At 38.5% G+C, this 16,630-nt stretch overlaps 1 protein-coding gene across 1 annotated transcript in view; it reads right to left on the reverse strand.

The window, feature by feature from the left end:
* Positions 1-16,630, reverse strand: part of LOC150078573 (protocadherin-like wing polarity protein stan) — a 570,595-nt gene that overhangs the window by 114,967 nt on the left and 438,998 nt on the right. The window contains exons 26-27 of the mRNA XM_090384617.1: positions 15,908-16,126; positions 10,280-10,433 (exon numbers count right to left, since the gene is read on the reverse strand). Of these exons, the coding sequence (XP_090240743.1) occupies positions 10,280-10,433; positions 15,908-16,126 (373 nt within the window). The remainder of the gene's footprint in view (positions 1-10,279; positions 10,434-15,907; positions 16,127-16,630) is intronic.

Here is a 16,630-nt window from a genome sequence, read left to right on the forward strand (position 1 = left end):
ATGTTCTAGAGGCAACCAGAGAGAGAGTAATACTCTTGATCTGGTTATCAGCAGTGATCATTCATGTATTAAGAATTTGCAGATAAAGGAACCACTAGGTGGCAGTGATCACAGTGTACTGATGTGAGATTTACTTAAAGATATAATTACCATCAGGGGTAAAGGAAAGGGTTTTTGCTTCCGTAAAGAAGAGTACAGTGGTCTCAGAAAGTTTTTAAATTCTGTACAGTGGGATAAACTGACGATGTTACCAACAATAAATTCTAAGTGGGAAGCATTGAAGGAATTAATTGTGGATGCTACTAAAAGTTTCATACCTATTAAGAAATATTGTTCAAGGTTTAGCCCTAAATGGTTATCAAATGAACTAATGAGACTTGTAACAGAGAAGAAAAATGCATGGGATGCATATAAATTATCAAGCGACTCAGAAGCCTATGGCAGATATAAGCTAGTCTGTAATCAGGTCACAAAGGAGGTTAGGCAGGCGAAGGCAGATTACGAGAAATCCTTGGCAAAAGATGCTAAGAAAAACAGCAAGGATTTCTTTACTTATATAAACTCTAAAAGGAAGGGGATGAATCTGATTGGTCCACTTGACATAGATGGTTCCACTGTTGATGATCCTGCTCAGATAGGAAACAAACTGAATGAATATTTTGCATCTACATTCACCCATGAGGAATTATTATGGTTTGAAAATGGCAGAAGGTTATCAAATTGTAGCAGGATACTTCATGATTTTGTAATAACTGAGAGCAAAGTGGAGGAGAAATTGTTAAGTTAAACATAAGAAAAGCACCTGAGGTCGATGGGATCTATCCAGTTATATTAAAGGAGGCGGCAAAGCAACTAAGCAAACCCTTAGCCATAATTATGAGAGCATCCTTGGACTCAGGGGAGGTTCCCACGGACTGGGGAGATGTGCAAATGTATCCCAAATTCACAAAGGGGGATCGAAGGGTTACACGAGTAATTACAGACCTGTTAGTTTAACTTCTGTTCCGGGTAAAATAATGGAGTCACTCGTTAAAGATGCATTGCAGCATCATCTAGACAAGACTGCGGCAATAATTCAGACACAGCATGGGTTTGTTAAGGGAAAGTCTTGTCTGACAAATTTGACAGATATTATGACGTGGTTATAAAGGAACTGGATGCAAAAAATAATTTTGATACTGACACTGCTTTTGACACTGTTGCGCATGGAAGACTATTGTACAAATTGGAGCAGAATGGTATTAAGGGTAAGTTGCTACAATGGATAAAAGGATGGTTAAGTGCTAGAAGACAGAGGGTGGTAATCAATGGGCTGCTCTTCATGGACTAATGTTATTAGTGGAGTCCCACAGGGTTCGGTGTTGGGTCCACTGTTGTTTTGTATATTTATCAATGATATTGATGAAGGTATATCAGGCTTAATGTCGAAGTTTGCAGATGATACAAAGGTTCGCAGGGTTGTTAATGACAGTAATAGCAGTGTGCTACTGCAACAGGATCTAGATCATTTGGGCAGATGGGCTAAGAAGTGGCAACTGAAGTTTAACCTTGACAAATGCAAAGTTCTGCACATGGGTAGAAGTAACCCCAGAGAAACGTACAAACTGTGTACTACTACACTTAAGGTGGTAGAAAATGTAAAAGACCTGGGGGTAAGTGTGCAGGCAGATATGAAGTTTTCTGAGCTATGCAGACAGGCTGCCAGGGCAGATCATGGGGTTTTGTCAATGATATATAGGAATTTTGCTGGCAGGGAAAAGGAGGTGATTATCCCTCTGTATAAGGCAATGGTCAGGCCACGCCTTGAGTACTGCGTACAGGTCTGAAGGCCTAATTTTAGAAAGGATGTAGATTTACTTGAGTGTGTACAGAGAAGGGCAACAAGATTGGTGAGGGGAATGAAGGGATCCTCTTAGCAAGAGAGGCTTAAGTTCTGCAAATTGCAGTTGCTGGAGACTAGGCACCTGCGCGGTGATCTGATTGAGGTCTATAAGGCCTTGAATGGGTTGAGCACGCTGAATTCTGATGGGATCCTCCCACTTGTTCAGAATACGAACCTACGGGGACATAAGTTCAAATTAAGAAAGGATAGATGTAGAATAGATGTACTTAGTAGCGTGCATGGGTTGAGGGAGAAGTATGGGTGGAGGGGGATGCCGGAAACTTTGCTCTAGAGACTAAACATGGGTTTCACCATGTTTAGTCTCCTCACCTGGGGCACTTTAATTTCAACCCAAGCACGGTACTAAGTACTATAGGTTCTAATACCTCTCGTGTTTGGGGTTCACATAAAAAAAAAAAAAAAAGGATGTGTGGAAATTTGCCTTTAGCCAGCGGGCGGTTAATTGCTGGAACAAACTTCGATCTGTCGTTGTGGAAGTTGATAGGTTGAATAAATTTAAGGGGGAACTGGACAGGCATTTGGAGAGAATGGTGTGAATTTTTTTTTTTTTTTTTTTGGCTGATGCTGCATAAGCTCATACACATGCTTTCTTGCATCACATGCCACTACTACTACTACTACAACCATCCCAGATCCCTTGAACCAAGTTTCTATGGACCATAGCACAGAGCAAACAGGTCAGATTGCCATGATAATAGCCTGGAACCTAGGCTGTGGATGTTGGATACCAGTAATGCTAACCTGGAGCATCACTTTGAGGTCCATTCACCATGAAGTGGTGCCAGTATATATTAAAAATGGGAGCACATATGAATTCTTTTAAGGAAGGTGAAGGTATTCAATAATATGCTGCATTGTCAAAGGTTCTTCCAAGTTTGAAATGGATAATAAAATTACATTTTTACCTTGGTGATATCCCGACCATTCAATAAGCATGCTTAACTGTGACAGTGGTATTGCAGTGAGTACACTGAGGTGGGTCATATCCTTAGTAGACAGAAGTATATAAGATGAATAGTGTCAAATTTGCAAATCTGTAAATTTGGATGTTCAATTCATGCTCCAACTGATAATTATCTGAATACATTGTCCAATGTATTATCAGTTGAAGCATAAATTGAACATCAAAATTTGCAGATCTTGCTTAATATGAATAAGTGTGCCATATTTGTTTCCACTGTATATGATAAGCTCATATTGAGGATCAACAGCCAATGAATGGTTACTTAATCAACATGCTCATTTCCTAAGATTCTAATGTTAACTAGGATCCAACAAAAGCTATACGTACATTGCTGGTTTTCTTGAACTTCAGTGAACCAATGTTATTAGTGGAGTTCCCTAGGATTTGGTGTTTGGCCTATTGATGAAGATATATCAGGCTAACTGTCAAAGTTGGACAGATGGGCTGTGAAGTGGAAACTGAAGTTTAACATTGAGAAATGTACCAACTGTATGTGGTACTACACAGGATAGTGAAGAATGAAAAAGACCTGGGGATATTGTGCAGACAGACTGCCATAGTGGGTCATGTCAATGATATACAGGAATAAGGAAGTGATTATCTCTTTGTATAAGGCAATGGGCAGGCCACACATTGAGTGCTTCATTTTAGGAATAAAGAACTAGAACAAAGAAGGGCAAGGAGAATAAAGGAGGTGCTCTTACCAAGAAAGGCTTAAATTCAGCAAACTGCAGTTGCTGAATTTAAGCCTCAATCAGATCACCTTGCGGATGCCTAGTCTGGAGACTAGGCATCCGCAAGGTGATCTGATTGAGGTTGGGAAAATTCATATTTTAGCATTAAATCAGCTCACACACCAACCATAAGAATAAGTATTTACTGTAACTAAAATATTTACATATTAAAATAAAATAAATATTTACAAAAACTGCTATTATATTAAATTAAATTATATACATGTAAAAAACATTAAAACTGTGATAAAATCCTTGAGATAAAATACACTAAAATAAACCGGATTAAAAGCGATAAAAATCTCTGGAGCTTTCGGAAGCATCGGCTTCCTTCCTCAGCAGTAACAAAACTTCCTATAAAAACCGCTGATTACAATAAGTCTGCTGTGGCCGAACATTTTTGGGAGAAGCAGCATCAAATTTCCCCAGAGGATGCGGTTATCGTGGATCGAGCGCATGGGTTCTGGAACCTTAAATGGCTTGAGAGCCTACGAATCTGTTCATCCGACCACAATATTATGAATAGGGACAGAGGTATGCGTATGCATCCTATGTTTGAAACTATCATCCTAAGTACGGATGAACAGTTTTGCTTAACACGTTCCCGAGCTATTTCCGCTTCCAGTTCAGACCATGCGCCGACTGCACCACGTGTATAGGTACCGTGAGCCTGTTATATATGGACGTGCTGCAGGAAGTTTTGTTACTGCTGAGGAAGGAAGCCGATGCTTCTGAAAGCTCCAGAGATTTTTATCGCTTTTAATCCGGTTCATTTTAGTGTATTTTATCTCAAGGATTTTATCACATTTTTAATGTTTTTTACATGTATATAATTTAATTTCATATAATAGCAGTTTTTGTAAATATTTATTTTATTTTAATATGTAAATATTTTAGTTACAGTAAATACTTATTCTTATGGTTGGTGTGTGAGCTGATTTAATGCTAAAAAAAAAAAAAAAAAAAAAATCTGATTGAGGTGTATAAGGCCTTGAATGTTTTCAGCAGGCTCAATGCTGATGAGATTATGAAATTGAGGAAAGACAGTTGTAGAATAGATGTGTGCAAATTTGCCTTTAGCTAGCAGGTAGTTGATTGCTAGAACAAATTTCGATTTGTTGCTGTGGAAGTTGATAGCTTAAATAAATTCAATGAAGAATTGGACAAAGTTTTTGAACGAATTGATGTGCGAAATGGAAAAGTTTTATTTTATTTTTTTGCTGATGCTGCATAAGTTTGCTTTCTTGCATCATCATATGCCTCTACTAATGCTAATTTCAGAAATTGTTTGATATTGTTTCACTTAAAAAAGACTGCTGTACAAATTGTTGCTGCTATGAATAAAGGTATGGTTAAGTGGGTTATCAGTGAGCACTGCTCTTCATCTAATTTTATTAACAGAGTCCCCCAGGGTCCAGTTCTGAGCCCATTGTTGTTTTCTATTTTTTATTAATAATATTGATGAAGCATATCAGGCTTAATAATGGGTATGTTACTGCAAAAGTATCAATTAAAATTAAGATTTGGACTAAGAAATAGCAATTGATGTCTAATATTGACAAATGTAAATTCCAGATTAACGTACCAGCTGTGTCGTATAACACTCAGGGTAGTGAAGAAGGATTTGTTTGTTTGTAATTTGGTTTTTAGGAGCATTAGCAACTAAGGCCATATTGCTCCGGGAATATGCGGTGGTCATTCCCTAACCTTTCCACATCCTCCGTATTTGGTGGTGACGGGCTCGAACCCCGGTCTAATCAAAAAGCGTGTGCTACACACCGCTGCTCCTTCCCACCTGGCTACGGAGGGGCAGGAGGTGCCCCGTGAAGAAGGAAAAGACCCAAGTGTAATTGTATAGTCAAATATGAAGTTCTCTGAGCAATGCAGAAAGACTGCCAGGACAGTTCATGGTGTTTTGACAATTATATACAGGTATTTAGTTAACAGGAATAGAGAGTTGATTATCCCTTTTGTATAAGACAATGGTTAGGCCACATCTTGAATACTGCATACAGGTTCAGATGCAGAGAAGAGGGGAAGACTTCAGTTTTGCAAGCCTTTCAGCATCTAGACTAGGCATATGTAAAGATATCTGATTTTGTTGTATAACGTCTTGAATGGATTAAGTAAGCTCAATGCTGATGAAATCCTTCCTCTTACTCAAACTACATACATGAGGGGAGTTCAAATTGAAGAAGGATGATTGTGGGTTGGTTGACTCCCATCAGGTGTGGTGAGGGATAGTTTGAATAAATTCAAGAAAGAACAACTAATATAAACTCTTAGAGGGGATAGACAGGTAAAATGGATAGTATTGGCTTTTTTTTTGCCTGATGTGAGGCATGGATTCTACAAGATTTCTAAATATGTCTTGTGGTATCTGGTATCTACTCGTAACCAGCAGATTCTTTAACTCCTGTAAGGTCTGTGGTTGAGACGCCGCAGATTGGAGTTGGTGTTCAACACAAACCACAGATGCTCAATGGGATTGATGTCTGGGCAATACCTGGAAGTCTTCCTCATGTTCTGCAAACCAGTCTTGGATGGTGTGGCATGGCACATGGATGACTAGACCAGGGTATCCCAGCAGAACATCACCCAAAGCATGACACTGGTTTGTTTTTGTCCCATAGTGTATCCAGTAAACAATGCACATGCACCCGGCCGTCCAAATAGTGCAACAGCAAACATGATTCATTGAACCAGATGACCTTCTTCCAATCACTCAAGATCCAGTTTTGATGCTCGCGTGCCCATTGTAGGCACTGTCGCCGGTGAACTGTGATTAGCACGGGTACTCGGAGCAGCCTGCAGCCCCATTTTCAGCAAAGTTCGACGTACTGTGTGTTGTGATACAATACTCCTGTCACCAGAATTCCAATTACCAGCGAGTGGCACCACAGTCATCCTTCTGTTGCCACGTACCATCCAGGAGAGCTTTTGCTCACCTCGTCGCCAGTTCATGGTGTTCCCCTCCTCAGACCACTTTCAGTAGGTACTTACCACGGCTGACTGTGAGCACCCCACCAGCCGTGCCATTTCAGATATGCTCTGGCCATTACAATTTGGCCTTTGTCAAACTCGCTTTAGTCCGCTGCCTTTCCCATCTGAAGAACAAGAGTAACACTGATTAATGTAGCTCAGTATCAGGTGTTTTTTATGCCATAGTTCACCTGCAGTTGCTTCGATTTGCATAACTCGCTGGCCATAATGTTTTGGCTCATCAGTGTAAGCTTGCTTTTTTCCATCATTTGCTACTACTACTAGCAGTGTGAAAAAATTAGGTGTCAACTCAGCATTAAGATGGGCATTTATGGGAGCAGGGTACATGACCTCAAAAGAATTAAAATGGGGGAGGAACCCATCAAGCTCTCAGGTCCCATAGGAGGTTGGTGACTATTCTCAGGGAAACATGAAATAGAACCAGGGTATGTCTGCCAGTAGCAAAAGTAGATGATGTTGTAGAGCAGATATCATCTTTTAGGGGCATAAAAGGTGATATTGTTGGCACCAATGAAATTAAGATTAGGAGATCTGAGGATTTAATGAGTACAGGGCAATGTTGGCAAAAAGTCAAACGTTAGGATTGAGTTTGAAATTTTGCCTAGACCCAATAGGAGAGAGTCTATGTTGAGAGCCCTGGAGAGAATGTGCAAGGCTCGTGGGACACACATGAATAGAAAGTGGGCAAGAATATTTCTTGATGCTATGGAGCCAATGATAGGTAGGTTGGAAAACTGCTAGTTTGGGGGGGGGGGAGACACAGAATAATAGTTTAACTAGAGCCTCGGGCAGAAGTGAAAGTGATTCTTACATTGCTACTACCGGTACATGCAGCAGCCTAGAAAGCAAGGTGTCTGGGATTTCAGGACCTGCTATGCATCATCATGGAACAAATGAATACATGGGCTGTGTTAGAATAACTAAGAGTAACAACACATGCATGTACACTAATGCCAGGAGCACTGTAGATGAATTTGAAGTACGATTAAATTGTTGGATGTAGACCTTGTAGGAATACCAGCAAGGTGATGCTGAATTCAAATATGGGGAGTACAATGTATACAGACAGGATAGGCAGAGGGGTTATGCTCTTGGTCAAGAAGCATATTAAATCAAAGGCTGGGTGACAAGTCAATTTGGTGTGATATAAGCACTGGGAAAACAAAATTGCAAGTAGGAGTGTGTTATAGGTTCTAGTTCAATTTTTTAGACAATTCTTGGGATTGATCTAAGCAAGCCATAAATCCACTCTGCAGGAATTTTTTTTATAATTCTTTTAGATGCATAACTGTAATATCTAATTGCATTCTCTTCTTTTGCAATAAAATCAGATGATATTATTTAGATCATTTGAGTGTGGGGCCCTGTTTGACAGAACTGGTTGGACATGCTGCTTTCCAATGATTTGGAGTAGATAGTTTGAACCATTTGGCCTGATTAATATGAAAATCAAATATCTCAATCAACAACACAGCCCTGTCTGACTTATTATTATTAGCCATATGGTTCAAGGGAGACTTATGCTGCACCAGCAAAAAAAAAAAAAAAAAAAAATCTCAGAAAATTCAAGGAATTAGCAGCATTTTCAGTACAAGAAGCAAAGGCAGTCTTGGAGCAAATGGTTAGAAGAACAGAGTGATATTGAGCATCTGACAAGTGTATATTCAAATATGCTTCATAAGGGATCGAAAAGATTATTGAAATGGCTAAGAGTGGCAAAAAAAAAAATGCAGTGGAATTATAGAAGGAATGATCCACAGTTAAATGAAAGGTGAAGAAAAATTGTGTTCATTTGTAGACTCTGTAGGAGATGAAGTAAGCCTTCAAAGAAAGAAAACTAGACTTTGTGAAAAGAGTGATGTGACCAAAGCTTATACAAGTGGTTTTAACATCTGACAAAATCCTTCTTATTAAAAATTTTTATTGGGAAATAGCAAATGCACCTATTATTAAAAACCATTAGACAACCAACTTGTCTTTCTAGGAATATTGCTGATCTCATTGCTGCCTTCTGAACAATTGATACAGTATTATTTGGAAAGCCTTAGCTAATTAATGATAGAATAAATAAAGTACTAGTGTCCCCCTAGAGTTTTATAGATATAATATTTAATGTGTGTGCTCTTTCTTTTCAATAAAAAAAGGACATTATTACTACATCACCATAACTTACATTATAAAGAATGAGTGGTGACACATCCACTGATAAATAACAGTGATCTATTGACCGAAAATGTGAAATTAGCTGACATTATTATGGACACCAAAAAGTACATTTAGAAGAGAGATTTATTAATAGTGGCAAATGGTGCAAAAAAAAAACTTCCAACATCATCTGTCTAGTTCTTCCTTGAATTTATTCAAGCCACCCACATCCAAAACAACAAATGGAAGCTGTTCTAACAATCAACCACCTGATGGCTGAATTTTTTTTTTTTTTTTTTTTTAGGAGCATTAGCAACTAAAGCCATATTGCTCCGGGATATGCGGTGGTCGTTCCCTGACCTTTCCGCATCCTCCGTATTTGGTGGTGACGGGCTCGGACCCCGGTGTAATCAAGAAGCTTGTGATACGAAACTGCTGCTCCTTCCCACCTGGCTACGGAGGCGCCCCTAATGGCTGAAGGCAGACTTCTGCACATTTATCCTGCAACCATTCTTTCTCAACTTGAATTTACCTCTCATTATGCAGTCTCAGCAAGAGGAAGAATCCATTCAAGTTCTTAAACACCTCACCAAACAGATCACCAGGTGCCTAGTCTCTAGATGCCGCAATTTGGAGAACTAATACCTTCTCCATACCCATTTCAGCAGATCTACATCCTTCCTAAAGTGAAGCCTCAAGATATGGTCTAACCAATGCAGTTGCACTTAACCCTTGTACAAAGGGATAAGCACATCCTCATTCCTGCTAGCAAAGTTTTTGTATATCATTGACTAAACCACAAGATTTAACCTTAACTGAGATTCCTCCAAAGTCTGTTTCTGATCTGCAATTTTTAGATTTTAGACGTTGAGCCATTTTTGTAGTAGGAAAGGAGGAAAGCTTGATAATCAGGAAGTTAGTTGGAAATGCATTCTTTATTTTTGCATTTTGGAATGGGATTCTGAACATAATAATATCTAGTCATAAAACCAAAGACTGTTCCATTTCTACTCCTTTTTTTTTTGTCCTAGGAATGATGACTTAGGTTACCACCATGCCATTGGTGACCGAGAAGTTACTTGTATAAGAAGAAATGTGTCTTTCCTTTCTGTTTAAAGTTAACTTTTTTATTTAGAAGAGCATAAATTAATAAACTTTAATACTCTCTACAAGCGACTTATTTATGAGAAGGCACTTGGAAATCACTTACTTGTTATTCCAAGCTTTACAAACTGCATGAACAATAAATTGTTTGATGCTTGTTTAGTTGAAGTCTGATACCTACTTTAGTAAAAGTCAGAAACAACAGTCGTTTTTATAATTTTACTATTTGATAAGTGATACATTTAAAGGGTGTGAACCCTAACTGTTTTACACCAATTCCATTTAAAAATGGAATTGGTGTAAAACAGCTTTCTTCCCATTGGTATGCTGAAACTCCCTCACACAAATTGTTAGTTAAATATTCGGCAAAAATATATTCAGATGTGCAATATAATGAAATTATATAAAGCAGTTCTTTCCACTTACCAAAACCCATATAGTAATAGCAATGCATCTGCCCATGATTGATATCTCTGAGCTCTGTCATTAGCCTGTATAAGTGTATAGCATCCACTAGTACCCATGAAAACACTGACAGGAAAAGAAAATGTAGAATAATTGCCACCATCTTGCATGGGAACTGAAAAAGAAAAAACATTTTTTTTCATCTCAATATATCATGGATGATTAGGTCTAAAAATATGAAGTTTATGGAAAACCACTAATTTCAGAATAGAAACTGGTATACTGAGACAACCTGCATTATCTCAGCAAAGAACCACCTATTGCAGTGGTTTTCATAGTGTAGGATACTCCCAACTAGCAGTCAAGTTGATTCATAAGTTTTTATATTTGTCCTGTCTTAAACTTCAAATTACTATGTAGTTTCATTTCATATTCCTTGATTAGTTATTCTAAATACATTGCATGTCTCAAATATGTCCTCACTAAATTTCCAATACTTTTATTCCCAGGAGCCATTTCACATACTTTGTATCCAATGGGATACAAAGTATGTATGTGAAATGGCTCTACTTCCATGTTCTCCAGTTTTCATTCTAAATCTATCCAGGACCCTTCTGCTGTTTACTGAGGTTATTGATTATACTTTTCTGTGGTCATTTACTTCAATTTCTTTCTGGTTCTTATAAGAAAAATACAGTTAGTGGTCAAATGTAGTTTATCTTCCTTTTCACTAACTTCAACCCCCCCCCCCACAAGAATAACTCAATGATTTATTATATAAATGTAATTATGCTAATCATAATTAATTTCTAACTTTGGCTATTATTTTAACAACTCTGTAGGTCTGTGATGGCAAAAATTTAGTAACTTCTTAAAATGTTGCAATACTAACTATTTTTATGGAGGGTGCATTCAATTAACTTTGTAACTTTTTGAATAAAAATGTCCTTTTCTTTTAAAGTTGAAACACTCAACTGTTAGCTTTTTTCACGGCTGTGTGTTCTGTAATTTTAAACCGTACAATTTAAATTTTAAAATAAAAAATATCCATTAAAGTGATGTCCATGTGAAGCTTATTCTTGTATATAATTATCAAACATTTTAAAAGTAGTGGCATCTCTAGTGTCTAATAACTGACATATGCAAGCTTCACCTTTGATCCTTACATCTTCACTTGCTAAGCTGTTAGCATTAGTAGAGGCCTGTGATGCAAGAAAGCAAGCTTATATAGTATCAGCCAAAAAAAATAACCCATCCATTCACTCCAAATGTTTGTATAGTTGCTGACTTCCACTACAACAGATGGAAGTTTGTTCCAACTATCAACCACCTGCTGGCTAAAGGTGAATTTCTGCACATGTATTCTACAATTGTCTTTCCTCAATTTGAATTTATGTCCCTTCAGGTGAGTAATCTGAGCAAGAAGAAGAATCCCATTAGCATTGAGCTTGCTCATCCATTCAAGGCCTTATACACCTCAATTAGATCACCTCGCAGGCTTCTAGCCTCCAAAAGCTGCAACTTGCAGCACTTAAGCCTTTCCTGGTAACACCAATCATTGCCCTTCTCTATGCTCATTCCAGCAGCTCTACATCTTTCCTAAAATGAGGCCTCGAGGTGTGGTCTGACCATTACCTTATACAGATGCAGGATATTTCAGAGACTGCTGGGAATCATTGGGGTACAAGTAAACACATGGGTTGTGTTAGGGTAGCTAAGAAAAAGAACAGGTGCATGTATACTTGTGTGTACACCAATGCTAGGAGTTTAGTAAATAAATTTGATGAATTTGAGGTATTGCTCAAAACATCAAAGGCAGATATTGTGGGGATTTCAGAGACGTGGTGTCACACAGATATAAGAAATGCAGAACTGGAATTTGGGGAGTACAATGTCTACAGAAAGGATAGACAGGATAGGAAGGGAGGAGGGGTTATGCTATTAGTTAAAAAACACATAAAATCCAAGGAAGTGAAGCCAGTCGACATCGCTGGACAGTGCAGTGTCGAGTCAGTTTGGTGTGACATAAGCATTGGGAGATCAAAATTGAGAGTAGGAGTGTGCTATAGGCCTAATGACTCTGATGAGTATAATAAGAAACTGTTCGGAGAAATAGAGTGGGCCAGTAAATCAGAGAGTCTTATAATGGGGGATTTTAATTTCCCAGATATTGACTGGAATTTGGGGGCTGGTCACTCACACAGTAGCAAGGCTTTTGTGGATTTATTGGATGATTGTTTTCTACATCAGCATGTTCGGGAGGCAACTAGAGGGAGTAATACTCTTGATTTGATTATCAGTAGTGATTCTTCATGCATTAAGAATCTGCAGATAAATGAACCACTTGGTGGCAGTGATCACAGTGTGCTGAAGTGGGAGTTACTCAAAGAGGTAACTACCATTAGGGGTAAAGGGAAGGGGTATTGCTTTCGTAAAGGCGACTACAATGGACTGAGACAATATTTAAATTCTATACAGTGGGATCAACTGATGATATTGCCAACAGCAAATTCAAAATGGGAAGCATTCAAAGAACTTATTGTGGAAGCTACTAGGCTTTACATACCAACTAAGAAATATTGTTCAAGGTTTAGGCCTAAATGGTTGTCAGATGAACTAATGAGGCATATGGCAGAGAAGAAAAATGCATGGGATACATACAAATTAACACGTGACACGGATGCCTATGATAGATACAAGTTGATCTGTAACCAAGTTACAAAGGAGGTTAGGCAGGCGAAGGCAGATTACGAGAGATCCTTGGCAAGGGATGCGAAGAAAAACAGCAAAGAGTTCTTTACTTATGTAAACTCTAGAAGGAAGGGGATGAATCAGATTGGTCCACTTGAGATCGATGGGTCAACTGTTGATGACCCTGCTCGGGTAGCTAACAAACTAAATGAATATTTTGCATCGACATTCACACATGAGGAGTTATTCAGCGAGGGGAATGCCAGAGGTGTATTCAACTCTAGCAGTAAGCTAGAGAATCTTGTAATAACTGAGAGCAAAGTGGAGGAGAAATTGTTGAAGATAAACACAAGAAAGGCACCTGGGGTGGATGGGATCTATCCAGTTATATTAAAGGAGGCAGCAAAGGAGGTAAGCAAACCCTTAGCCATAATTATGAGAGCTTCCTTGGACTCAGGGGAGGTACCCATTGACTGGAGATGTGCAAATGTGACCCCAATTCACAAAGGGGGATCAAAGGCTGACACAAGTAATTATAGACCTGTGAGTTTAACTTCTGTTCCCGGAAAATTAATGGAGGCACTGGTGAAAGAAGCACTGCAGGATCATCTAGACAAGACTTCAGTTATAGCTAGGACACAGCATGGTTTTGTTAAGGGGAAGTCTTGCCTGACCAATTTGATTGGATACTATGATGCAGTCACAAAAGAACTGGATGCAGGGAATAACTTTGATATTATATACTTGGATCTTAGAAAGGCTTTTGATACTGTTGCACATGGAAGACTGCTGCACAAATTGGAGCAGTGTGGCATTGGAGGCAAGTTGCTGCTATGGATAAAGGGGTGGTTGAGGGGGAGAAGACAGAGAGTGGTAATCAATGGACACTGCTCATCGTGGACTAATGTTATTAGTGGAGTCCCTCAGGGTTCAGTATTGGGGCCTTTATTGTTTTCTGTATTTATAAATGATATTGATGATGGTATATCAGGCTTAATGTCCAAGTTTGCAGACGATACGAAGGTTGGCAGGGTTGTCAAGGACACTACTGACACTATGCTGCTGCAACAGGATTTGGAAAGGTTGAGCAGATGGGCTTCGAGGTGGCAAATGAAGTTTAACATTGACAAATGTAAAGTACTACATATGGGAAACAGCAACCCCAGAGCAACGTATCAACTCTGTGGTACTACACTGACAGTGGTAGAGAATGAAAGGGACCTGGGGGTGGTGGTGCAGGCAGATATGAAGTTCTCTGAGCAGTGCAGACGGGCTGCAAGAGTAGCTCATGGTGTATTGTCAATGATATATAGGAATTTTTCTAGCAGGGATAAGGAGGTGATTATTCCCTTGTATAAGGCAATGGTCAGGCCACACCTAGAGTACTGTATACAGGCTTGGAGGCCTCATTTCAGGAAGGATGTAGAGCTGCTGGAACGAGTACAGAGAAGGGCAACTAGATTGGTGAATGGGACAAAGGGGTTCTCTTACGAAGAAAGGCTTAAGTTTTGCAAATTACAGTGTCTGGAAACTAGGCACCAGCGGGGTGATCTGATAGAGGTGTACAAAGCCTTGAATGGTTTGAGCATGCTCAATGCTGATGGGATTCTTCCTCTAGCTCAGAAAAATCACCTGAGAGGGCATAAATTCAAATTGAGGAAAGACAGATGTAGGATAGATGTGCGGAAATTTGCCTTTAGCCAGCGGGTGGTTGGTGGGTGGAACAGACTTCCATCCCTTGTCGTGGAAGTTGATAGCCTAAATAAGTTTAAGGCTCAGCTGGACAGGTATTTCGAACGAACAGAGGGGTGAAGTGGAAGTGGTTATTTTTATTTATTTATGTTACTTTTTTTTTTTTTTTTTTTTTTTTTTTTTTTTTGGCTGATGCTGCATAAGCTTGCTTTCTTGCATCAAATGCCTCTACTAATGCTAATGCTAAGGAGACAATCACCCCCATATCCCTGATAGCAAAATTCATGTATATCATTGACAAGACACCATGAGCTACTCTTGCAGTCTTTTTACACTGCACAATTACCCCCAGGTCCTTTTTATTCTCCACTGTAGTACCACCCAGTTGATACATTACTCTGGGGTTACTGCTACCCATATGCAGTACTTGACATTTGTGAATGTTAAACTTCATTTGCCACCTCTCAGCCCATCTGCTCAACTTTTCCAGATCCTGTTGCAGTAGTGTACTGTCATTAACAATCCTGATATACCAAAAACAACAATGGGCCCAACACCGAACCCTGGGTGACTCCACTAATAACATTAGTCCACGAAGAGCAGTGTCCATTGATTACCACTCTCTGTCTTCTCCTACTTAACTTGCCCTTAATGCCACACTGCTCCAATCTGTTTTTTATACATGAAACAAGTGTCTGACATGCATGTTTTTTTTCTGGTGGTGAAGAAATCTGGGTGAGCTATATATCTCTTGAAATAAGGAAGTTTTGGTACCAGTTGTTCATTATATTATTTGAGTTTTTAAATTGAAAATAAAGTTGTTTACCTGATCATTTAGTAGGAACAAGCATGCCAACTCTGGGCAGTGTAAGTAACCGGTTGTCACTAAGGATTTTAGCAAGGATCAAATCTCCTCTTCAGCTACTTCAAGAAGGGCCATTAAGAAGTGGCCAATTTGTGTATAAAAACAATATAAATCCTATGGTAGATGTAGACTGCACTGTATTATTGTAGACAGGTTCACAGTTTTCTGTATGTTCATTGTTTATAATAATAGCTAGATTAAATATAAAATAAACAGCAACAAAAATTTCTGGTTATATGAAGACAGAGTAATTTTTAGATAAAAATCAGAAATATATGATAATCTAGCACTACACAGTTCTGTGTAATATATTAGTCAAGGACTTTGTTTTATAGAGTATTTGGAAACTTCAAAAAAGTTAATATTATGTCATACAATGAAATATTTTTTAAGGTTCTTACCTTCTGGTATACTAATAATGGACGGGCCTTGAGAGCTATCAAGAAAGTAACTTCTGTGATAAATATGCATACCACCAAATTTTTATGAATTATATTACTGTTTGTTTGAGGACCTTGAAGCAAGCTGAGAAGAATAAATGTTGCAGCCAGAAACAAAAGGGAAAGAATGATGGCTACATATGAAAAGATATTCTGAACATATGTCTCCTGGGGTAGCATCTATAAATAAAGACAAAATACAAATTAAATGAATAATAATACATTTTTGTTCTGATTAGTGAATCAGAACCTATATACACAATTTTTTACCCAGCCAATGTTATAAAAGGAGTGCTCAATAAAGAAATAAATTGGCTTGATTACAAAAAATGTGTTTATTTACCTTGGTTTGCATCTTCACTGAAAGTACTGCTTATTCAGCAGTTTTAATAACTTGCTTAGGACCATCAAAGACCATGGTAGGGTGAGATCAGGGCTATATGATGGATATAGAATACATTGTGCAACTTTACATTATTGTGATGCAGTCCCCAGCACTTAATTGTTTAATGTGCTTAACAAGAGTCTATACAATAGAACAGAATAATAGCACTATAATTCATAATATGTGTTCTTTCACTCTGTATACATACTCCAATGAACATGAAGAAAAGTGAACCATACAAATCTTTTTCTCCCCCAGATTCTCCTTAAATTCTCTGAACCACTGGAAAGCAGGGTTAC

Source organism: Mastigoproctus giganteus, chromosome 11, assembly GCF_048544385.1.
Source record: "Mastigoproctus giganteus isolate SK-2022 chromosome 11, ASM4854438v1, whole genome shotgun sequence".
Classification (NCBI taxonomy): Eukaryota; Metazoa; Arthropoda; class Arachnida; order Uropygi; family Thelyphonidae; genus Mastigoproctus; species Mastigoproctus giganteus.